General features: G+C 38.6%; 1 protein-coding gene across 11 annotated transcripts in view; it reads right to left on the reverse strand.

Annotated features, from left to right (window-relative positions):
* WDFY3 (WD repeat and FYVE domain containing 3) overlaps positions 1 to 25790 on the reverse strand; it is a 156537-nt gene that overhangs the window by 53044 nt on the left and 77703 nt on the right. For 9 of the 11 annotated variants that reach the window (XM_030270343.4, XM_041715972.2, XM_041715973.2 and 6 more), the window contains 11 exons: positions 23126 to 23593; positions 21688 to 21786; positions 18797 to 18990; positions 16195 to 16652; positions 14194 to 14277; positions 8785 to 8962; positions 5897 to 6111; positions 4633 to 4745; positions 3420 to 3651; positions 1808 to 1908; positions 820 to 1038 (listed from right to left, as the gene is read on the reverse strand). In XM_030270343.4, coding sequence (XP_030126203.4) covers positions 820 to 1038; positions 1808 to 1908; positions 3420 to 3651; positions 4633 to 4745; positions 5897 to 6111; positions 8785 to 8962; positions 14194 to 14277; positions 16195 to 16652; positions 18797 to 18990; positions 21688 to 21786; positions 23126 to 23593 — 2361 coding nt within the window. The remainder of the gene's footprint in view (positions 1 to 819; positions 1039 to 1807; positions 1909 to 3419; positions 3652 to 4632; positions 4746 to 5896; positions 6112 to 8784; positions 8963 to 14193; positions 14278 to 16194; positions 16653 to 18796; positions 18991 to 21687; positions 21787 to 23125; positions 23594 to 25790) is intronic. The other 2 variants (XM_041715971.2, XM_041715969.2) reach the window with 1 other exon arrangement.

Here is a 25790-nt window from a genome sequence, read left to right on the forward strand (position 1 = left end):
TTAGTCCTGCCTACACAAAAGTAAAGAACAGAAGCAAGAATAGGTTTTTGACAACTATTTGGGCAGGTCTAGTGAAGAGCTAAGCCTGAAGCACACACAGAAGGCTGCCCTACTCCTCTCAGCCCCTCCACAGACTCAGCCTGTCAAAACCAACCACTTTTGGAGGCTGGAGACAGCTCATCCTCAAGTCCCTGAGTGCACTGATAGCCCTCTCTAGCAAATTTATTGGTATCACCAGCTTCACTTAGATCTTCACTACACCTTCTGTAACTCCTCCTTTAGTTACAGATACTGAATGGAGATACAAACTGTTTCTGAAAGCTGACTATGGCATTAAAACATGAAGTGAATTACTGCTTGCCTTCAAAAAACCCTCCAGTACTGGGACTACCCTGACTGAAAAAGCCTTCAACCTATTCGTTTACTATTTATTTCCAAACTTCTTCAAGCAAAGACAGTTAAAATTTGCACCTCAAGATTTCAAGAGATGATGTCTAAAATCAATGACACAATATAGATCAAAGGCAAAACCTTTCAAAATCAGTGATGTAATCCCTCCCCTGAATACATATTACCTGGGGTTTTGGCAAAAACTTTTCTTTTATATAGAGACATCAAATCTTCTTTGGAAATTTTAAAAGCTCCATAAATTAATGTTTACATTTTGCATTTTTCAATTGTCAAAAAATCAGGAACTGGTGAAGCAGCAATGAAAGTTCCAGCACACACGATTCTTCTGGATAGTGGGTTTAAAATAAACTTCCCATTGCATCCCTATAATACTGTCAGCATTAGCTGATGACGTGGCACAACTCTTACCATAATTCTGAAGCAATTCTTCTTTAGTTGAAACAATCAGTGAGCGGTCTTTTGCTGAGAGGACAATGGCAAGGCAGACGTAATGCTGCTCCGAGGAGTTCGCACGCCGCACTACAGTGAGGAGTCTCACAGGATGGTTATTGGGAGGTGTACTAAAATGTTCAATGCAAAACCAAGTTGAGTAGCTTAAACCAGATGGTGGTGGGAAAAACCTTTCACCTAAAGATAAAAAGAAAACTCATTACATAGCTGCAGTTAGGATACCTACTTGATCCTGTTCCTTTTTTCATATCAGCTCAGCTAATACTAGCTGCGTTTTCTCAGATGCTGAAGAAGCCTCTGTTAAGGGAATATCTCTCCACCACATACATCTGACTCCACTTAATATCCCAGGACGTTCCCACTAATTCTATCTTACTGCAGTAAGCCTTAACCTTAGTTTTAAATGTAACAACTTGTTTAACTAAGTGACCATGTTCAATTAATCCCACAGTTTTTAATTAAGCATTCCAGGTTCCTGTAGGGTGAATAATCCACAACAACATGTAAAAGTGATGGCAAACAATTTAAATGGGGCTTTTGTGATGGTGTGTGCAACTACACCTGTAATAAATGCAGTCAAGGATTTAGCAGAACAAAGTCACAAGTATAGCATTACATTTCATTCCACATTTCCTATGCTCTACACACTATGACCTCAAATTTTTCTTAATGCATCTGCATTATTGCTCATACATCTTGGTTGATTACATTTTAGCCTTCTACTTTAAGCTTTGCATTTTAAAGCAATCACACATTTATATTTTATATTGCTTTTTATTGTCTTGGGGGCAACAGAAACACACAGAAAAAAGACACAAGACGTTCTTGATTATGGATGCACAGCATCCAACACCATACTATCAGTTCATGGCTAACCAAGAAGTCTAAGAGAAAAAAACATCAGATACAAAACATTGTTTGTTACCAGTCATACTGGCATACTCACCAGTTCCAATTCCGCTCACAACGGCACCATCAACAAGTCCTGTAGTAACAGCATTATTTGTAGGTGCATTGTGGGGTGCCAGACTTGGCAAGAACAGGCAGCTGTTAAACACAAGACCAATAACACACTGGAGTTTATGGAAGTCAGTGTAAGTGGAGTTCAATAACAAACAAAACATGGCTTAGGAAAATATACCATAAGCACATATGCTTTGTGACTTTATGTAGTAATGAAAAATAGGAATTAATTCTCAAGATTGCTCATTGTGAGTCTAAATTATCTCTAGCACTAAGAACTTTGGCAGTGTATGCCTTTGGTGTGAAGGTATAGAGTCATACCTATGTGGCTCCATGGCCTAAGATGTCTCCTTGTGGGCACCTGCACCTTGCAGCAACCTTTGATTTGTTCTGAACCTTGAAAAGAGGCTGGATCAGCTAAATAGTCAAAGGATCTGGCAATTGCAGACAACGATGTTCTTATCTTAAGAAAGTATGCTCTCACACTAATATCATATTCCACCAGCTTAGTTATGTTTGATCCTTACAAGAGCCACTGATGCTGTGGACACAATTGAAAGCAATACAAGGAGAAAAGTTCTTAATTTTTTATTTTTTAATTTATTATAGAAGCCTTCTTAGTTGACTTGCTGAAATTCTAAGAAGTCACAGCTGCACTATGTGAGTTACTTCTGGACATGTTACCAGCACCCACAAATCTGCTGAAGCAAATACAATGAAAATTCATTCTGCCAGCCTATTTCAAGTTCTTAGGTCCAGACAATTTTCTTTTCTTCTCTCTTACAAAAGATGTAGAATACAGCCTAGAGTAACATTTGTTTACTAAAAAAATAAGTCTCTTCTTGATTGTATTGGATGGAAAGGCTAGATGGAAAATGGAATGTAGACAGCAGCAGAGCTCCCAAGTATTCAAGTTTTTCTATTCCATTTTAATAACCAAAAGACCAAAAATTTTCCTTAAACAGCTGTTGAGAACGATGTCATGCTTTCATCTTCTGAATAGTTAAATCATATTACATGATTCTCAAAAAGCGCAGCACTCAGCAGGTGTTTAATTAGAGAGCGAAAAACAACTAAGTGGTGCTAAAAGAAAAAAATTAGCTAAGCATTATATCCAGGCTATGTCTCCAGTTAGTAATACTAGGCTTCTTTTAGTTCTTTGAACTCATCGTAGCTGCCTTGTCTGCTTCGTTTGTATTTCTGATACACTCTCACATTTTCATGCTTTTCAGCAATTTTAAGTGGGTCTCAGAATAACTGTACCATCCAAATGTCAGACATAAATCTCAGCAACCCTTCAAGGGTATGCTGGCATTCCTTTGTTTTAAAAGGGATGTGAAACCGAATTGAGAGGGTCCCATCAATGATACGTACTTCTTTTTTTCACTTTCACACATGGCAAGCAAGCATTTTTAATCAAGGTATTAGTGAATGAGAAAGAAAGAAAGTGGAAATTTATGTGACTCAAAGCATTCCTTTCTCCTCTTTAAAGAGTTCATCTGCCCCTTACTTGCAAATTGTCTATTAAAATTTACAAGTATTCCTTTGGGAAAAAAGGAAGTAAGCAAACACTCAAGAGCATGGCAGGACCTTACCCAAACCCTTCCAGAGATGTGTCAAACTCGATGAACGCTGGCGTAACCGATGATCCATGAAGCCTGATATCATGTGGGGTTGTCATGGAGACCAAACACTTGACTCTGGTCAGGGGCACTGTGCTCCCTTCTGCTGGCTTGAGCAGGCTCTTGCTTATGCGATAGTGGCTGTCCTCATGCACACTGAAGACGCTGTCAGGACCCAGACCTTCCACGGAGGTGACCATGCTATCTATATGAGAAGACAAGAAGCAACACAGCATTGCAATACAGCGTTGCAAAGGAAGGCATTTTTAGGCTGTTTATTTGGACCTTTCAAGGCTGGTGGAATAGCTGAATTGTCACACATTGTCAGCTAGTTCAGCCTCTCATAAGATAAGGAGCTGGGCAGCTCATTATTAATTGCTTTGATAATAAAAATGCTCAACCAAGGCAGAAAGATGAGTATCTTGCACAACATGCCAAGGAAAGTTTGTGGTAAAGCCAAGAGGCCCTCCCATTACCTCATGTCAGCATGGTATCCTTTTTGCAGAGGATCCTCTTTAGATGCATTTCTGCTACCTGACTTAACAGGTAGGGAAAATTCTGCTTTGTGCTTTTCAAATGCAGTCTCAGAGCTCTTAGTGAGCAGAAAGTAAAGTTAGCTTAGGCAATTTAATATAACTTGTGGTATTCAGAAGGTAGCTTTGCATTCTCTTTCCTAGGCTAAAAAGTTTCTAGTCTCACATTTTCATTGTTTATTTTTCCCAGTGATAATGCAAATATATATATATATAAATAAATAAATAAATAAATAAATAAATATATAAAATAAATAAATAGAGCAATGGCCAAGAGAAATTTACTACACAGATATAATGATTTGTTGTGTGCACATGAAAGTAGCTGAGAAAAAATAATGTCAAATAGCTATAAATGCAGGACCTACTCAAGACTTAAAAAACAAACTACTACCATATTTAACAGTTACTGTTCCTAAAATAAAAACCTGTGATAACTCTTGCTGGATATATATATTCAATATAAATACTACATTCCCTTTGATTTTAGAACTTTTCCAGTTCTAAAATTGTTCTGATGACTTCACATTCATACAAAGCTGGGGTAAAGTTGGATTTTTATGAATGCTTATCTAAATATTTTAAATAGGTATGCAGCTGGGGGACATGAGTGAAACATTATTCACACACATTTTTAGCACTTCAGCACCTACTTCTCATTTCTGGTTCAAAACTCAGTGAGCTGGGTTTGTGCACTCGGTACTGTTTCAACAACTTTTTGTCCCAGGCTCCGCAATTCAAAGGATTTCCCAAGCGTAAAAATTCCCTAAGAAAGAATAAAAAAATTTGGAAGTCATTTTCTCTATTTATTTTACCTATAGTGGCACCAAATCTAATAGCACTTTTTAAAAAAGACAGTAATTGCTTGCAATAAGCATAACTTATAACTAAGAAAATAATCCAATGCATAATTATGATGCATATTTGATCCATTCAAAACAATTTAATTTTGGAACACATGCTCTCAAAAGTTGACACTATGTTAAGTAATCAAGCAATTTTGATAAAGTAATTTATCATAAAATAAAGCAATTTTGATCATTCCCTTCTCTTCATTATAAAACTTGGCAGGAGGCTGCTGCATTCTGCAGGAGAACATCAGGACATTTGATAATGCAAGCTGAACTCTTCTGGAGAGGCAGATCATAGGCTGAAGTAAGCGACCTCAGCTTTGTTTTACCAATGTGTCCTGTTTGTTTGGGGGAATAATTTCACAGCTATCAACACCTGTATCTCTAGGTAACTATAGCATCTCACTATAGAGCTACCCAGGGTATCAGTGTCTATGGTTAGGGAAGCTTAAGTCCCTGTAATGTGACTATGAGCTAGAGGGCTCCTTCTGACACAGCTACATGTCACTGAAGGGAACTGAGCAGCTGTCCTGGCTACAGGTCAGCCAGCCAGTGATCCATAGGAGATAATACAAATAAATTCCCTCTTACAGCTGAGATCACAGAACCCCAGGACAGTCTGGGCTGGAAGGGACCTTTCAAGGTCATTTGGTCTAAGCCTTCTGCTGTGGGCTGGTACAGCTTTCACTTACACTGGGTTGTTCAAAGCCCCGTCTAACCTGACCTTGAACAACACCAGTGACAGAGCATCCACAACTTCTCTGGACAACCTCTTCCAGTGTCTCACCTCCTTCACTATAAAAAAATGTCTTCCTCATGTCTAATTTAAATCCAGCATCTTGTACTTTAAAACCTGTGGCACTGGTACTGTCACTACAGGCCCTGGTAAAAAGTCTCTCTCTGTCAAGAGACAACCTACTTGATGACAAACAAAAGGGGATATTGTGCTATCTCTACTACACCAGGTCACTAAGGCTCTCTACCACTGCCAGCCATTTACAGCGAGCCAGGGACAGTGCAGGCTGCAGGCTTCAGTCCAACTGAACTTCAGGGCTATCCTTCTGACCTCAACACCATCGGCTGCAGAGCCTGGGAGGCCAGCCTTTCAAACATCCTTTGGAGTGGTGGATGCAAGGAGTGGTCCTCATCTGCCAGAGCAGCGCTGCATCTTTGCAGAAGTCGTGCATGGAGCCCAGCTTCACACATGACTTGCTGGTTTCTCTCTGTATGTACCAGAGATTGCAGGATGTTGGCCACTGCCAGCTGGAGATCCAGTGCATGCTGAAAAAGAGAACAGCACAGCACAGAGCTTGAGAAAGTGCAAACTCAGAAGGAAAACAGAAGAAAGGCTTTATACATAATAACAGAAAAGAAACTACCATTAGCAATAAATACAGAAAATTAATTATATTTAAATATATGTGCATGCGCTTGTATGTTTTTGGAGTGTGTGTGTGCACATGTCTGTATGAAGAAAAACTCTCTACAAAAAAGGGTAATTAGACAAAGGATTACCAGAACTATGGTCAAGAAAAATAATTCAGGTAGGAATGGTTAACTAACCTCTACTTTTCACCAGCAAAGAGAGCCAGCTTAGAGAGAACTAGAAACTTTTATTTTTGTGACTATTAAGCTACTCTTAGTACTTAACATAAAAATATAATAATTTAGGTTGGAAAAGACCTTTAAGATCACTGAGTTGAACTCTTAACCCAGCATGGCCTAGCCCACCATTAAACCACGTCTCCAAGTGCCACATCTACATGTCTTTTAAAGACTTCCATGCCTGGTGATTCAAACAGCGCCCTAGGCAGCCCATTCAAATGCTTAACAACCCATTTGGTAAAGAAGTTTTTCCTAATATCCAACCTAAACTTCCCCTAGCACAACTTTATGTCATTTTCTCTCAGTCTATCACTTGTTTGATTTGTTGAGACTGCCCCCACCCCTTGCTAGAACCTCCTTTCAAGTAGTTTTAGAGAGGGGTAAGGAACTGCCTTGAGCTTCCTTTTCTCCAGGCTAAAACACTCCCAGCTCCCTCAGTTACTCCTCACAGGACTTGTGCTCCAGACCTTCCTTAGCTCCTCTGCCTTCCTCTGGGTTCACTCCAGCACCTCAATGTCTTTCCTGTAGCGAGGGGCCCAGAACAGGACACAGGACTTGGGGTGCAGGCTCAGCAGTGCTGAGTACAGCGGGATGATCACTGCCCTGGTCCTTCTGGCCACACTTGCTGATACAGGCCAGGATGCCACTGGCCTTCTTGGCCATCTGGGCACAGCTGGCTCATACTTAGACCAGCATCCCCAGGTCTCTTCCAGCCACTCTTTCCCCAGCCTGTAGCACTGCCTGGGGATGTTGCGACCCAAGAGCAGGGCTCAGCACTTGGCAACCTCACACAGCTGCCCTCAGCCCATCAATCCAGCCTGTCCAGATTCCTCTGCAGAGCCTTCCTGCCCTCCAGCAGATCAACACTCTGGCTGAACTTGGTGCCATCCACAAATTGACTGAGAGTGTACTTGATTCCCTCATCCAGATCAATACAGATACTAAGCAGAACTGACCCAGTTCTGACCCCTGGGGAACGCCATTGGTGACCATCTACCAGATGGGTGTAACTCCATGCACCACCACTCTTGGCTTGGCCACCCAGCCAGTTTTTAACCTAGGAAAGAGTCCACCCACTCAAGCCATGAGCAGCCAGTTTCTCCAGGAGAATACACTGGGAAACAGTGTCAGAAGCTTTACTAATGTCCAAGTAAATGACATCCACAGCCTTTCCCTCATCAACCAATAGGGTCACCTTGTCACAGAAGACCAGGTAAGTTAAGCAGGACCTACATTACATAAAACCATGCTGGCTGGGCCTGATTTCACAACTGCTCTGTATGTGCTGCAGCATGGGATGTGTAATGATCTGCTCCACAGCCTTCACCAGCACCGGGGTCAGATTGACGGGCCTGTGGTTCCCCTGATCTTCCTGGCCAGTCTTGGTAGATGGGCATCACATTGATTAATCTCCAGCCAACTGTAATTTTACTGATTAGCCAGGACTGCTGGTAAATGATGGAAAGTGGCTCAGTGAGCATTTCCACCAGGTTCCTCTCCATCCTTGGGCAGATCTCATCAGTCCCACAGATTTGTGAGTGTTTAAGTTGTTTATCAGGTTGCTAACTATTTCCCCTTGGAGTATATGGGCTTCATTTCTGCTCCCCACCACCACCACAACCTCTACAAAACTAAAGACATATGCAACATAATTGTCAAATGTATGCCGTGAAGGCAAAGAGTTACCACACTCATGACCAGTAGAGACCAAGAAAGAGGAATCTGGTACTTCTTTCAAGTTTTTGGAACCTTTTTTTTTTTTTAAACAAAAAGTATTCTTCAGGGAAGACATCTCAAATAAAAAATACATGAGCAACTTCCAAAAACATCCAACAAATCCTTCATACACAAAGCACCAGAAGACATTTTGTGTTGGGAATTGTACAAAGCAGTCATTACAACTTTAGAACTAGAACATATTTGGAACTTTTAACTTTAGCTAGAACAACTAGAACAACTTTAGAACTAGAACATATTTCAGCTACTTCAAACAGTGTGCATAGCCCAAGATATGATGTTCAGTTCTGTGTCTTCACAGTATGCATTTATACCTGATACATCAGGGAAAACATGAATTAATCATAGTGCTTGGAAACTCATCTGATGGCCACTTCATCTCTTTCTTTAAACTTACATTACTAACAAGAGTTTGAAAGAGATAAACAAAAGAAAGCCTACGAAACAAAGCAATTCCTCCTAGACATCTATGCCACCAGTTATACAACTCAAGCTGGGAAATATAGTTTTTCAGCACAAAATGAGAGGACATCACCAGCTTTCCTATTTCCCACAGCCATCCTTTTCCCCAGCACTTCCCAAAGCTTCAGACCACACATTTTTTTCCCTTACCTCTGGGTGTGTAGCTGATCCAACAGAGGCCAGAAGATCCAGCATTGCAAGCATAGCACCAGGGTGAATGATGACTGCATCAGAGCTTTGTATGGACATGGATCCTGTTTGGAGTTTCACATCAGCTATGTTTTTCTGAGGGCAAACAGGGGGTGTTGAAACAGAATGATATGCATGCCTGCAGGAGAGAAAACATCCCATGGTTACAACACCCAGCTATTACAAGCTCTGCACTTTTTAAACAGCTGTAAAACTGTACTGGCCTATAGATGTTACTCCCTTTTCCTTTCTCTTCCCTCAGTTAGACAGAACAAGTGTTCCTCTTCTCAAACCTGCTGGGCATGTTTCCCTAAAGACAGCCTGGAGAGGTTTCAGTTTCTCAACTATTCTTGAATTTGGAAATGTCTTCTCCAGGCGCTTCAAGACTGTTTCAAGAACTTAAGAGATTGTTTTTATTGCCTCCTTTTTATTCTAGTTGCAGTGGCAGCACAAAACAATTGCAGTGAGCAACCTACCAGTGCTCCTGTTCTCTGGATGTGTGTCTCCCCATTTGCTTTTCATTAACAACTGATCATGAAATGTACTATCACAAAACTCTCAGCAATCTCTAATCAGCCTAAGGGAATAGAAGGGTGGTCTCTGTGTTTACTCATGCCAGCAATCTGTATGTTCTTAGTCCTTCTGTGACTGCTACAGCCATTTGGTTTTACATGAAGATGCTTTAGTCTGATCCAGGGAAAAGGATTTGACACACTGACTTAGAAGCAACCACTGGTCCTGAAAAATGCAGACATGTCCTTCATTGAAACTCTTGATGGAACCAGCTTGATGGCACTCTTCTTTCAGCAAGGGTTTCAACACACAAACAGCATGAGCAGCTTACTAAACATATGCTTTCAAGATGGTGCTTTAGAAGCAAAAGCAAGATCCAAAGACTCATGCTCACCACAAAAAAAGAAAACCAAAATACACAAGAAACCCCTACAAGAAAAAAACCCAACCCAAATCACCCACAGTATTTATCAAACAGTTATTTGTAAGAAGAAATAGAACAAATTATGTGAAGGAATTTTTTTATGATCACAATGTCCTTCATTTTACAACTGAATACAGCAAAACAAGAAGGGTTTCTTGTTATCAAATCAGCTGAAAGAAGTATTTCGCCTCTTCTGTTCTCAGTGACGACCCTAACACAAGTTAAGACTTTGAGACTGGATGTTCCTCACTCTTTAGACACTTCCAACAAGACAATCTCTTTCTCCTGGGAAAAACAGGATATAGATAGGAGATGAGGAAGGCTGCAAACACAATTCTGCCCTAAACACAGCCACCAAGCCCAATCCCCCAGCAAGAAACACATCTATGGGGGAAGGCTGAGACATCGGATTATTCAGCCTAAAGAAGGACAACGGGAAGCACAGTACAATCTTCTTGTGCTGGCCGGAAAACTGGTTCAATAAATAATGTTCCAATAAAAAGGTTCCTACTGAAAAGCTTTATGGCAGATCAGCAAAAACTTGGCACCTGAACAACCCAAGAGTACTGTTCAAAAGAGAGTTTTTAAGAAAAATTAGATTACCGATGCTTTACTCATTTAGATAATGCTTACAGGAAACAGAAAATAATAAGGCAATTCTACTGAAACCAACTGCTAAGAAAAAGATCTCCCTAAATGAATTTTCTAGTGTTTCTTACAAACCCTTAAGTCATTAATTTTCTAAACTTCTCTTGTCAGCTAGATGGAAACATCTAGCAGGTAAGAAAGGCTTCACTGTTTTTTTTTTTAAAGAAATGGAATTAGGAACAGTGTAACAAATGGTAATACTACACAAAGATGCGATCTCAAGCCTCTGCCCTGACTTACTGCAGAAATTGGAACACAGGCAATTGTTTCTCATGCATCCTAAAAGCAATGCTCTTCATCTGAAGGAGAAAACTGCAGCCTCTTTCCAATGTCACCTTGAGCATCTCAATGCAAATTTTACAGGATGCAGGCAAAAAAATTAAAATATCCATTTATATTTAAGATTTCTCTTCAGTCTAGTGAAATTCCATTCCTTAAGACATTCTGTCCACTTTTAACTACAAATTTTACCTTTAAGCACACTGATCTGCACTATCACATTCACCTTGTTAGGTAAATCATGAAGTTAAAACATGGTAGTACACAGAGAGCGTAACAAAAACATTGCTCACAGTGAGTCACAAACACAAATATAATCCTGGTCTCAAACTACCTGGACTGCAACATTCCACACAACTGAAAAAGCAATACAGTCCAGACTAGGCTTCCTGTTACAAGTCTAAGGAAAAATTCTATCTTTAAAGCATCTATTATTGAACGCTTTTCAGGTAATTTTAAAATATCTTATATTTTTAGTTTTCTTCATATAAGGAGAATTTATAACACTTCAACAGGGAAAAAAACCCAGTTTGTAAAGATTTCTCTATGCAGAAAAAAGAAAATAGATCTTACAAAATCCTTCCAAAATATTAATGTTATAGTTCTATGAGTCAGGGTAGAACTTGCAATAAATTAATTTAGCCATACTTCCACATTCTTATGTCTCCTTTAAGGAAAAAGAAAGAAGAAGAAGCAGATAATGGAAAAGGCAGTGTACACAAAATGACATGCATCTGTATATCTAATCTGTTTAATTTACTAAAATATTATTAAAAAATAATTAATTAATATAACTTCAGTTATATAATTAACTATCATTATTGATGAAAATTACAACAGCATTTTGATCTGGAAAGAAATAAGTTAGATTTACTGTAGATAAACCTTCTGCATATCGTTCCCCAAGAGTGATCACTATGCAAACTTTTTTAAAATAATGGCTAAAAAAGTCAAAGCTACATTCTATTCTCTACTTTACCCCGTGAAGACCAAAATATCCTAAAAAAAAAAAAAAGGCGCATATTTCTGATAAAATTTACAACAATCACAGAGTTGAAAAAGCTGTAGTTCTTGATTCAAATTACACAGGTGTGGAAGAACAATGCATTCCAGCTAACAGGGAGGACAGCCATGTACTGCCACCCCAACACGTGCTGCAGAAGTCCCACCTACTCTGCTTCCATAAAGGAGAACACTTGGATGGCAGCACTCCACAGGGAAACACAGCTTTGAGACATGTCTGAGAGAGAATATTAGCATATCAGTGCATCCAAAACGATTCTAGACTGTGTGAGAAACCAGAATTGTGCTATTTTTGTTTATAAGAATTATTTGTGTGCACAGTGTTTGCTTGCCTTTTTTAGCCAAACAACAGAGGGCACTCCCTCAGGCATCTGTCTTACAAGTCAAAAGGCAGAAAACCAGACCACAACAACAAGGGAGATCCCAGGCATGCAAAGCAAAGGAGACAGAAAACAATAAGAGAAGAGCAAACACTTCTCTGGGAAGAGTAAACTTCGACAAAATCTGACTGTATCTGACATTTAGGAGGAGAAAAAAATACTATTGGACTACAAACCCCATGCTGCTTATTTTTGAAAGCAGAAAGATCACATCCACTGGCAATGAATTCACTAGGAATTACAAACATGATGCTGTGAAAAAGCAGACAGCTGTTCAAACAGACTTTCTGGAAAGCCTAGTTCTATTTTTTTTTACTTAAAACATGCTTTTGAGAAAGGAACTGAAAGTCATCCAGGCAAGCATGATCATTCTTTCTGTCCATTTTTACTTTGAATCTTAGACAATTTGTTACAACCCAAAGGCTTTTTTTGTTTGTGAAAATCCATTTCAAAAGCACTTAACCCCAGCAAGTACCTACATTACTGTACTTGAGTTTACCTGAATTGCTAAAAGCAACCCACAGGGATAATGACTTTGTAAACTACCCAATCTTTACCTCAGGTTTTCAAGCAACTGCTTGCATTTTCAGTACCACAAAAAAAACCCAAGGGAAGCCAAACATATCTATTAATATATAGCTATATTTATCTTTTAATTTCCAGGCTGCATCAGCCACCCATCTGGCAGTCTTTTTCATCACACCCTGGAATCAGCTTCTGTTTGGCAGAAGCTTGTGTTCTGCTGCAAGCCTTTGCATATCTGTGTGTTTGAGTAATTCAGTGAAACTGAGCAGCCCTGCCATCTACACCTGGGAGAACAGCAAAATGTAGGAAAGGGACGGGCAATCTGCAACACTAGAGGTTAATGCAGGGCTGAAATTGTAAAGAGCTTCCATAGGAAACAGTATTTTCTTACATGTTTCTTCAGAGTAAATGACCAGGAAGCTAAGGTTTTTTTTCTGTAAACGATAACATTTGTTCTTAAATGCTTCAGTGTTAGAAAATAAAGGAAATTACAATCTAAGAGGTTCTGGGTTACTGGGAAGGTGCCTTTGTCCAAGCCACTCCCTGAAGAATATCCAGGTATGACTTGGGTAACTTCACTCAGTAAAGAAAAAAGGTTCTCTTTACTAATCTGCTTTAGTATAAACATTCCTTTCAAATCAGTTTCCAAAAGCATCTGTGGTTGTTTTCCTTTGCAAAATATTTTACATTCCAGCCATGAAGCTTGATGGCCCGTCTTAAGCAGTATACCACTCAATAATGATCGTATTTTCTACACATGGCACCTGCATCTCAGATAACCGTGTGTCTTTCAAATGCCTTTTTAGCTTTCAAAAGCAAATCTCTGTCTAACTTGCATCTGTCAATAGTGAAGGGCTGCTTCCTTCCCTGGGGACTCCAGGAAATTATTTTTTTGCATTTGCACAAACCTGTAAGTAACACGCTTCAAACAGTAACATTTATTTTTAAAAAATATTAAAGTCTTCTTATGCATCTTAATGTGTCTGGTAAACAGTGTAGTTTGGGAATGAAAGTGGGTGGTTGGATTTCTGAATTGGGCCATTTGCACTTTCTTTCCAAACCTTTTAATTCAGCATGTCTCTAAATAATTTGGTAGTCAAGTACTGACAGGTTCATTCTTTACTTTTTATTCTCTGCTCTGGAATTATTAATAAATGGCACCTTTACAAGCCATTCACTTTCCACCAAAAGTAAGCTTTATTGAAAAATAAGTCAGGAAAAAAGAAATTCTGCTGTATTCATTGATTTACTAGCATAGTCTGAATGCCTTTGAACTGCTCCTGAGAGTGCCATATATACCTTCCTTAGATAATTTCTTATACTAGGTTTTATTTGGTTTTGAAACACAAGCCTAACTTTAAGTGCTATGGGAATCTGGAGACATCTCTAATCTCATCACTGCCTAGTATTCACTGTGAAACATGCCTTTACATTTTTTTAACCAGTAAACACACAAGCAGAAATGCACTCCTCAGAATAGCAATTTAAGAGAAACCTCCCTCCCCCCCAAAACTAAGAAACATGACAGTGAGAGAGAAAAACCAGAAACGAGATCAGCTTCTCTTTGAAGGTCGGTACCTTTTCCTGGACAAAGCTGGCGTACCCCAAGGAGAGGGGAGAGAAGTCTCATTTGTCAGGCAAGGAGGGATCTGTTCTGCATGACTACAGACAAAACAGACAGGGGTAGGACAGAGAGGTTAGAGAAGAAACCAGAGGCCATAAGCTTGTTAGTTTTACAAAAGCACCAATAAAATTGTTACTTGGATCCATCCTTTAGAAACAACACAGATGCCAAAGGACAAACTGAACAACAGCCTCAGGTGAACACAGTCATGCATAGTGTGCACAGGTCTTGTGGTGTGACTCTGCACTGCTTGTTCATTGCTCTGCTGAGAGTTACTGATAACAGAAAAGCAGAACATCTTTCAGTGTTCAACAGCAGACATTCAGAGGAGAAAGTAAAGCTTCAGTAAATTAGATATAACCAACAGGAGTAAGAAATAAAGTCAATGTAAATTCAATAATGAATGATGAACAGAAAATTTAAAGAAAAAAAAAATCACTGAAAGTAACAGCCAAAAAAAAAGGGAATTTAGTGGGGTATCTTATGCAACATCACCAATGTGATTTACTTGCCCCATTGTTTCCTCATTCTCTATTGTTAGCTAGTGTCAACTTCTACAGTACAAGTAACACACTCTTAATACAAATTGTCCTCCTGCTTTAATAATGCTTCAAAATAAGATCAAATAAACTGATTTCTGAAGTTGGCTTTTTGGTGAGTGTGTCAGAGTGTGACTGTGTGTGTGTTAGAGTGGTTTTTTTGTTAAAATTTTATTTAAAGAAGAGAAAAGCATTAAGATCTCCTGCTTTGGGGGCAAGACGGCCCATCTTATTAAAACAGGGTCACATACATTCAAAGGCTAGGGTATAAATAGCTTAAAGGTCCCAGATACAAAGCGTAGGTCTGTGTTTCATGTTTTGTACCTTAAACTGTGGCAAAAACTACTTTAAGACCAGCCAATCTTCAATACATACTTTGCAAAGTTTTGTTGTCATTTTGAACCTTTAAAACACATTTCTGTTCATTTTGAGTCTCGTTATGATTTAAATTCAAGTTGTTTCACTGTAGGAGTGTCTCCCAGTTAATTTGAAAATACCAATAATTTACAGACTACCTAGAACTTTAAAGAATAAACAAATCCATGTAAAACAAGATGTCCATCTTATGTGCTAGCAAGGAGAAAAAGAGGCACAGGGAAGGTCTTGTCTTAGTCTCTAACACTACTTGAGAGATGGTCATAGCAGTAGTGTCCACCTCTTCTCCCAAGTAATAGTCAAAAGACAATTGAAAATGGCCTCAAGTTGAACCACGGGAAGTTCAGATTCGATATTTGGAAAAAAAATTTCACCAAAAGGGTTATCAAGCATTGGAACAGGCTGCCCTCAGATGGAGTTGAATCATCATCCCTAGGGGTCTTTAAAAGATGTGGAGATGTGACACTGAAGGACATGGTTTAGTGGTTGATTTGGTAGTGTCAAATTTACAGTTAGACCTGATCTTAAGAGTATTTTCCAGCCTAAATGATCCTATGTTTCTAAATTAATCATGGTATTATTTAATCATTTACTTTAAAGCTCCATATCAAATGAAACATGAAGTTAAGGTATGACATTCAACAACCAAATTTTCATTTCACTTAATAAAAGCACAGAAATATAGTATTTCTAATGATGATAATGCAACCTGTCAGCCTAGCAACCAACAGGTGGCTTCAACACATCAAATATAACCATGAACTGATATCTCTATATTAACTGCTGCCACAATAAAATCATCCAGCATTAGAGAGAACGCCAGACACCCTGGAGAACACCAACAAGCTAAGTCATTATTTGGTCAGATGTTGACACCTTATCCTCCTCTCAGTGGAGTGAAAGAAGAAAGAACTAGATTAAAATGGAAATACAAAAGCTTGCAATGAAGGTATCTGAAGAGAACTATTTCAGGGAACACTGGCATAGGGCAGGTAGAGAAGATGAAAGGAAAAAAAAAAAAAAAAAAAGCAAAGGTCATACCTGTCAAAAGAATCTGTTGCTACCTTGTAGAGGTAAATAAAAAGTTTGCTGCAGTGCCTTAGAGTGGGTGAGACAGAATCCAGGGATATTAGGTCATCATCCAAAAGTCTTTGAAACAGTTGTGTATTTGAAGGGAAGACATTCAAGGGACTTATTTTCCTCAAGTCTGAGAAGCAGCCAAGTAATCGAACAGCATCTGCCAGTTTTTCATACTGGATCTCTGTCTTGAAGAAGTGAGAGTTGGCTGGCTCATAGCGCATTGCTGCAGTCAATGTGCAGAACACAGTGTGAAGCAGTTCAAACACTTGGTTCTGGTTTACTTTTTCCCAGCCATTCTTAGGTGGTGAGCACAAAGATCTTTCCATGGCAACAAGTAAAGATGTGACATACACAAATCCACCAACTTTCCTGAAAACAGTTCTTGAGCGGTGACTCTCTCTAAGTACCAAGAGTAGGGCCTGTGGACAAAACAAACAATCAAAACAGGGAAACAACAGCAACAAACAGCCTGGAAAAAGGTAGGAACATTTTTGTTCACAAAACACTGTTGTACTAGCAAAATCCTTGTGTCATTTGTCAGAACCTGGTAATGCCTGAAGTCTCTAAAGATCAACTTTGTACTACAAAAATTCTCATACTCAAAAGTTTACAAAATAAAAAAAAAAAAAAAGAGTAGGGGTGAAAGTAGAACATTGCCTCTTATTTAGAAATAAGAAATTACCTTCCAACAGAAAAGACCTGACCAAGCCCAGAATGTAACCCAAAATTGCCAAGTAATTCTCTTAATGACAAGATGGAGAATATCTGTTAGAAAGGTATCTTTTCTGCCATCAAACATCACAAACAATCTCAAACAAGAGCAGGCAAATGACTTCTTGCAGCAATGAAAAATCTAAACCTTGGAGCATCCTAACAGTCTCCTAGAAATCAACAATGTGGAATCACCTGGCAGCTATGAAGCCATAATGACATTCAAATATAACAACTCAGTTAGCAAATTCAGGCAGTAAAAATTTGCCAAATATGCCCACTTATTTTTAGCTTTCCTCTATAAATCTCTAAATTGGAAACTATGACGATATTTTAAGAGTTTCTTCTCAAAAGTAAGCCGCAGAGAGAAACGAAAGTGGATAAAACCTTACTTGCTGAACAAATACATGCAAAGCCATGGTATAAACAGCAGAAAATGCATGAACTTAGGTACTAGAGAATAATACTCATTATCTGTGAAATCAGGGGTTGGAGAAGCCCCTCCACATAGTTACAAACAAATAAAAAGGATACCTGCCATGGGAAGTTTGACCCACATGTGAATATAGAATGTAGAAGAAAAAGTTTCCCTATAGAAAGCATCATAAACAGAAAAATGTTACTGGTACAGAAAATAGGCCGGGGGAATTTTCCATGATCGAAAGTTTACTTCTTCAGAATCAAGCTGCTTTTTTAAGCACTCAGAAGACGGGTAGTGAAATAGCAAGACTGTCATTCCTCTGAAGGCACTATATCCTTTCCTGACAAATTTGAACAAACACTAAGAGACACATCACCACACTGTTCTGGGCTGTCAGCTCCATAACCAAAACTTCTGAGAACAGCACCAATGGAGGACAAGTACAATAGGTCAAAAGAAAGACAGAAATCCTGATTTTCTGTTAAACCCTCTGGGGAACTCCAATATCTTTTCTTTCCCCATAAGTATGGTGAATAACACATATTTGAATAACAAAAATTGGTGAAGACCTTCATAGACATTACACAGTAAATAAACAGTTTTATTACCCAGCTTTCCTTTCATATGAAGGAAATATGTATAATATGAAGCTGTTCATCTGCCAGAGAAATACTACAGGCACCTTTGAACAGAAATTACCCTAGATGTCCAAGTTCTCTTCATTAAGACCCATTTACTTTCTATTATTTGCCTGAGCTTTTCTACCCTAAAATAAATCAGTATTTTGTCAATTTAAAAAATAATATTAGCTACTCTTAGGAGAAATTGTGCGTCTAGATTAGCAAACAAAACACCTAATACAGCATGAAACAGACAAGAGTTTTCTTGCTTCTTCCTCCACTCCCAGCCTTACTTTCTTACTATTCCACTATTTTGCTTAAGCAAGCAAGTTCTTCAGCTTTATCTTCTATTGTGATCATTACAATTTGCATTTATATTAATTATTTCAGCATTCATAGATACAAATTGGTAAAATAAGGTGCCACATGAAAATGCAAGCCAGAGCTGAAAATAAATGCATGCTATTTGACTGCTATTTTTCCATACATATTCCCATTATTTTTAACTGCATAAGACCCCACCAGGGAAAATTATCATAACTGCAGAACCTCATTTTCTATCCAAAAACGTGGTGACGCTAAAAACATATTCAATAGCCTACATCTCCAGTTCTGAAGCCTACCATGGACAGATGGTAAAAAAAAACCCCAAAAAACATGGATTAAAATATATGTATTTCAACTCCAGAAACAATCTACATACTACCTAAACAACACCCATCCAGTCCATCTCAATCCAATGCCCTTCTCAGTGTTTTCCCTCTTGGAACCACACCTTAGGAGCAAGAGTACTGAAGAACACTTCACCTACCCTTAGGATGTCAGTTTTGAGTTGTAGCTCTGTAGGTGGGGCTGAATGCATCAGCCCCAGCAGGGTGCCCATGTCGTCCTCTCCACTGGGTGACAATACCAGCTGCTGGATGATCATCAGGGCGTGCTGGCGGCACTGTGGATACTTCACAATATTGTGCACGCACCTGGCACCACCAAACTCCCTGAAAATGCCTGCTCGGAAAGAGGGTGGCAGGGTAAGCGCATTAAGAGTAAGCAAAATATCACCAGTGGCAAATAATGACAACAAAACAACATCAAACGTGTTAATTTTCATTTTTCATTTCTACAGAATGAAGGGCAGAGTTTTAGCTCTATGGATGTGCAATGATTTTTCCTCCCCTAACACAAATAAAAATAGAACTTCAGTGTCTTCTGACAAAATTTTTCACTAAAGGCATTGTGTACATGGATGGAGGTCAGCTCTAAGAATTTCCTCAATAATTCTATAACTCCAACAGCAGTTACTCTTTACATGTTAGAGGTCAAAGGGTCTCAGGATGAAATAAAAAATGTACCAAACCCTCCGTGTTTTGTGAAGACCATATACTGTTCTGGTTTAGGGTAGTGTTTATCTCAAATTTAGCAATGACCTAAATGCAATATGAACTGAAAATATAACTGGGATGTTTCTGGACACAAGCACTGGTTGAGAAGTGGTTCAGTCTATCCACATAATTTGTAAGATTCTACAGAAGATTTTTTTGTGGCAAGACCTATCTCTGCAGAGATTAAGCTTAAGTCAAACAATCTTTTTCAAGTTTGCTGGCTACTCCAATAACCAAAAATAATAAGAAAATCAATTCTGAAAGCATTACAAACCCCAAAGTAGAATATATATTGTGGGAGGGGGTCCCAGGTTTAGTCCACCTGAGATGCCCTGGGAGACCACTTCTGTATAATTTTCCTGCCTCCTCCGATGGCAATCATCTACCCCTATTCATGTCCATCATCATTTGAGCTATCCCCTTGTTCTGGAATGTTCCTTGTTCTTCATGCTTTCATTAGTTCCCTATTGTTAGCCATGCCTTCCCCCCGATCCCATCGGTCCTCACCCTGTCAGTCATCCCTACTCCTCCCCTGTATCGGTGCATTATTGGCTGGTTTGTACCCCGACCCTCCGATTCCGTTTCTGATATATACCTTACCCCACCCTCAGGACCGTGCACTCAGAGCCCGCTCTCTTCCTGAGAGGGTGTCTCCCTGCACCTCCGACTTCGCTCTTCCCTCAATAAAACTCTCTGGGAAACACAGTAGCCTGAGTGTCATCCCGCCTTTGGTGGAAGCCTCATTTTAGCTATCCGGCACCGGCAGACCGTACCCCCCGTGACATTCCCGGTGGGACACAGGTCCCGGCTGCCACAATATATGGCATATATAATGTGTGTTTAGTACAGTGTCAGCACCTAGAACATTGCCCTATGTTAATTACTGAAGATGAAAACTGACTGGGGAAATGGATCAATGTTGCATTACTGCATCAAAAGGGATCATTTTCCACGTGACTATAAACTCAAAGAGCAGTTTAAGTGACCAAGTTCAGGATTAACAAGTTGATTCCCTCTAACATACATACACATATATATATATATATACAGACACGAATCCCATTATCCATTTCCCGCCTCCTGCTTTCTCTGATGTCCTTTGAATCAGAGATGGAGTCAGTGTAAAAGGAGAGGCCTCAGACCCTGAGATAGGTGAGCTGGTTGCACCCCTTCACAGGTATAGCCCATCTACTTTGTGATCAGTTTTTCATAGAGACTGAAGTAACATTTTATGTTTCTCCAACTCTCAATCTAGGTTCTCAACTATCCAGTGAACCTGTGTGGGTCTGGACATCCAAATTTCCTGTTGAAATGTAGTTAGCAGTTCTGCAATACTCTGGAAAGTTTATCAGAGAGACTGGTTTAAGATCAAAAACCAAGCACTAAGTGTGGTATGAATCACTGCAAGGCTGTACCTACTTATGCTTCTCTGATGACCTATAACGTCTGCTGGCCTCTGGATACAGTGCCACTGCGCCCACATCCCAGTACAGACAGCAGCCAAACTTTTTGACAAATAGTTTCTCAGCTCCACCTGTGTGTTCTGTCCTACTCCTCAACTGGGAGAGCTATTGATGAAATGAGGCCCTTGAACTCTCCAAGATTCTTCAGAAACATCATCTGTGGCATCATCCCAAAGTGCCAATGTCTTTTACACTCCTGCTGTTGTTTTTCCAGTGGATGTTCAGAGATTAAATCAGTCCTGAGAAGCAGCAAGGAGGTCCTGATGGCTGATTGATGCTTCCTAGGTGAAGTCAGGAATGCCATCTAACAGCAGCCAAGGGTTTGTCACAATGCAGGTGGATGCTATCACGGTCTCAAAACCACTAAGTCTTGATTAATGAAGCATAATACAAAACTGCCTGATTTACAAAAGGATAATTGTAACAGAGCCCTGTTTGTACATACTGACTGGAAATAACTCTTTAATGAATATGAAAAACAATCTTTAATTAAAGATACAGTCATTACATTAAGTAGACATGACACAGTGAACACTGGACTACATTTCTAATTATGTGCTTAAATTTTTGAATATTCAAACAGTCTTACAAGCACTATCATGAATTATTATAGTACTGTTGAAGAGTGATGGGGTCTGGTCTTACTTTGCCTTCAAGTAAACAATACTAAAGAAATTTAAGTTAAACACTATCTTATTCTCCTTATTTTATGCACTCTAGGCTATGCTGTCTGTTCTCTTTGCTGGGAAAATCTGGCCAGAGTGAAAGTGTATTTCAGTGTATTTGAGTACTGGTCTGAAGATATAAAGTCAAGACATGATTTTCTTTATACATGTCTTGACAACAGCCTCTTCACTCACCTGCATTTGTGTTTGATCCTTGTAGTAGTACTGTCAAGGTCTCCATAACCAATAAAGCCAGCTGCTTTTGGTCCTCAAATGAACTGTTTCTTGAATCCACTAAAAAAAATTCAGAAGCTAAAGTCATAGAAAATATCACTCTTTTCAAAGATGCCTCTTAATACTTTCCACCAACACTTTTTATTTTCTTTGCTTCCCCAGAGAGCATGTAGCCCCACCATTTTCCAAAGCAAGATGATATTTAGTCTACACATGCATTCCTGGGAAAGCTTAACTATGAATCATATGAAAAGTTAATTTTATAAAGACAAGAATTTAAACTGAGGATTTAGAGCACTGTGAGCTCCACCATGAGTGTCTGACATTGCAGCTATTGTTTCTTCAAGCCACAAAACTACACCAGCTGAAGATTAACTACATCTATTCTTGTTCACTTTTCAGTACCTGAAAAGAGAAATTCTACACAAAACCCACAAAACTACACTCACATAATTACAGCAAATGTGCTGATTGCTCAACAGGTGTAGCAGATTAACACGGCAATTGGCAGAGTACACATAGAGATACACTCCAGGAAAAATAGTGGGGTTTTGGTTATTTTAAATTACTCTGCTAAAAAGTAAGCCCCAACAGAAGGACATGTGCACCCTGATTAGATGACAGTTTCATATATTTATTTACAGGAACATAAGAACTGATGTGTTTTCCAATGGAGTTGAGGGGAATAAAGCTTTCTAACTAACCTATAGCTACCACTCACTAATGAAGCTTCATACAACTAAACCCAGGTGAAACACCCAGCAGTTATGGTTAAAACTTAAGTGTCACTGATGCACACAAGCTCGATTGCAGTTTGAACGAAGAATGTAAAAAAATTGTCTGTGTGTGCATGTAGGCTCCTATGTCACGTGGCAGAGACTGCTCTGGAGGCCTAGCACCTGTGCAGCTTATCTGAGATGCTCCAGTCTGGAGACAACTGATCCTAATTTTTTTTTTTTTTAATGCTTAGAAAAATATAGACCCAGCTTATAAAAAAAGTCTCCTATTAAGAGCTCAGATACGCAATCTATAGTATTTTTTCAAGGTTGGGGCGAAGTTATAAAGTACCTTTTGTTAAGAAGAACAGTGATGTTATGTATTGCCCCTACACTTTTTTCACATTAAGTAACTAATATTGAACCAGTACATCAAAAAAACATTTAGAAAGGAAAATATGAATTTGTACTACTTTGCATTCATACAGTATCATTCATTAAAATTTCTCTCAAGAAACTGAGAGAAGCAATTTCAATGAGATTTTAAGATAGCACAGCAGTCCTCAGCAGAATTCAGCCCTTGAGGTACATATTTAGACTCTCCCATTTCTCCTAAATGGTAGACTCTACTATTTCCAGCCAAAAAAAGACAAGTATTAGAAAAATGGAAATGGACACACTACCTTGATCATTCAGTGCTTGAGCAGGATCTTTCAAAAGGGCTGCATATTTATGAAGAAGATTTACCATCACCTCCAGAAGCCCCACTTCCCTGAAGACATCCTTGAAGATGTAATCATGACGGGTGAACTTCAAGAGTGTCTTCACGGCAATGATACTACACTGAAAAGAAGTGCTGGATTTTAAAAGGATGCTCACACTGATCAGTTCTTTACAGGGTATGTAATTCAAGCTGAAGACAACCAACTCCAGCATCTCAAAGTATTTGGTCTGCACTTCTGGAAGTTTAGGAATTTTCTCTGCAAACTGAGACAATGTGTGCTGCGATTCCAAAATGAAGTAGTTGGCATTGTCCGCCATATAAATATTCGTGATGGCATCAAGGATGATTTGTGCTAGATAGTTGGTTTTTGCTCTCAAAAATGCATTCTGGAGTACAGAAAATGCTTGAATATTCCTCACACTATGACCTAAATCAGGAAACAAAGTGGGATGGGAGGAAAAAGGAAAGAGAAAGTTCTTAATCATCATAAACAATGACTACGCTTATTAATAATGACCTATGCATTTTAATAAGTAGGAATAAAATAACAATGTATGATGTCACTTTTAATAAAAATGTCATTAAAATTAACTTCAAAAAAGCTTCTGCACAACCACTTACACTGCAAATTCCACAACCTACTAGTCTTTTAAGATGGCATCTTTGATAGTAAGAGTTTATGTAAGCAGCTAAAGATGCCTATCAAAGATAATTTCTTTAAAATAGGTAAGTACATGTATTTAGTGTTAAAACAGGATACAGTCCTAGAGACAAAACAAAGCCTTCCCATCATGTAGCCAGGCCATAGGAGAATTCATTATAGCAACAGCAACATGTTCTGTATTTCATAATGCAGAACACAGCCCTTGCAGCTGGGTATTAAAAACCTTTGGCAGGGTCCAGCACTATTAACAATTAAGGAATTGAAACACAGGGAAGGAGTTGCAAAATATAAAGTAGCTGTAATATTAGCACACAAACATCTCACAGCTTTAAAGCTCAGTCACAGTTCTTCTTGTAAGTACCTTCAAGTTGATTGAAACCTCATTCACTCAGCTAAAGAATGCACCATTTATGAGTGTGCCCCAAAATTTTCTATGGGCAGATATTATTCTACTCAAAAGATGTCTCAAATTTGACTTTTTAAACTTCTGTAGGAATAGTACAAGACACAATGGATAGATCCCACAATACAGAAAACAACTAACATAAAAAATAAAAATAACTATCAAAATATACAATCAAGAGTGAGAACTTTAAAGACATTCTAAACAAAGCATTTAGGAAGTTTTAACAATAAAATCTTATTTTATTTTTTTTTCAAATAAAGGTATATGGAAACTGTTAACCTGATTTGAAAACCCCTTTCATAAACAAAAAATTCTTATGTATTATTAGCACATTGCTATGGCATGCATGCTACTCTCTTCATTTTTGTAAACTAAATTGTCTAATTGAACAGTAAATTCAATTATCTTCATGCCTAGTCTCTCCACCTTCCATTTCAGTATTTTTCCAGGAGGCAAGAGAAAACTCCCTTATAAATGAACATTGGAACAATTTCACATCTGGAAGAATATTAGTTATAACACAGCTGTTCCTAAAAGGACTTCTTTACATGCTATCTTTACTATGAAAAATGTTCAAATGAGGGGATTTAGGGCTTATTAAATGTGACAGGAACATAACAGTGCCAGACACAACTATTAATATTCCAACTTAGTATCAACAGTTGTTCCAGGCAATCAAGTAGATTAATAAATTATTTTTTATTATCAGGAAGACCCCTGAAGAAATCAAATTCGAACCAGCTTTTCAGAGTTCAAGAACTAAAATTATTTACATGGAAATAATTGAGAAAATCAGTAAATTGAGAAAACACAGTCTTCATAAAAAGACAATTTGCCAACATTATGAAAAGCAGGTAAAAGGAACAGAGATGTCCTGACAAATACCACAAAGTTAAAGAACTCTTTTGCAGATTGCAACTGACCATGGTTCTCTCATAATATTGTATCATAAAAGCTGATTCACCTAAAAAAAATTAGTATTATTATCAAAACATGTAGAAACTAAACTCTTGAGTGTTCACCTTCTTTCTCTATTTACTGCAAAAGAAAAACAATTCCTTAGAACAATGAACTCTCTCCATAGCAGAGAAAGGAAGTCACTGTTCAAGGAACCTAGGATGTATATTCATTAGTTTATACATCTATCAATGCAATCCTAGAACAAACTTTTCTTGTGCAGTGGTATATCTCATAAAAGTTCAACAAAGTAGCTCCACAGTCACCATTAAATTCCAAACTCCTTAGCTACATACAAGACTAACCTGAATTTTAAGTTTATGGACAAGATATAAGTCTATTTTTATACAACCCTTTCTCCCCCAAGACATTCCTCAACCTTCTCTCCAAATTGCAATTGACTGTGGTTTCAAGCACACCACAGATTTTATCATTCTGATCACACTGGTGATGAAATAACAGATTTCAGCTCACAAGTTACATTTGCCTAAGCTGACAAAAGCTAACAGAAATCAAAGTGAAGTAGGGAAAGGATTTTACAAAAAAAGAAAAAAAAAATCAAGCCAACACATCAACCATTCATATCAATTTAGTAAG

This window comes from Taeniopygia guttata, chromosome 4 (genome assembly GCF_048771995.1).
Source record: "Taeniopygia guttata chromosome 4, bTaeGut7.mat, whole genome shotgun sequence".
Classification (NCBI taxonomy): Eukaryota; Metazoa; Chordata; class Aves; order Passeriformes; family Estrildidae; genus Taeniopygia; species Taeniopygia guttata.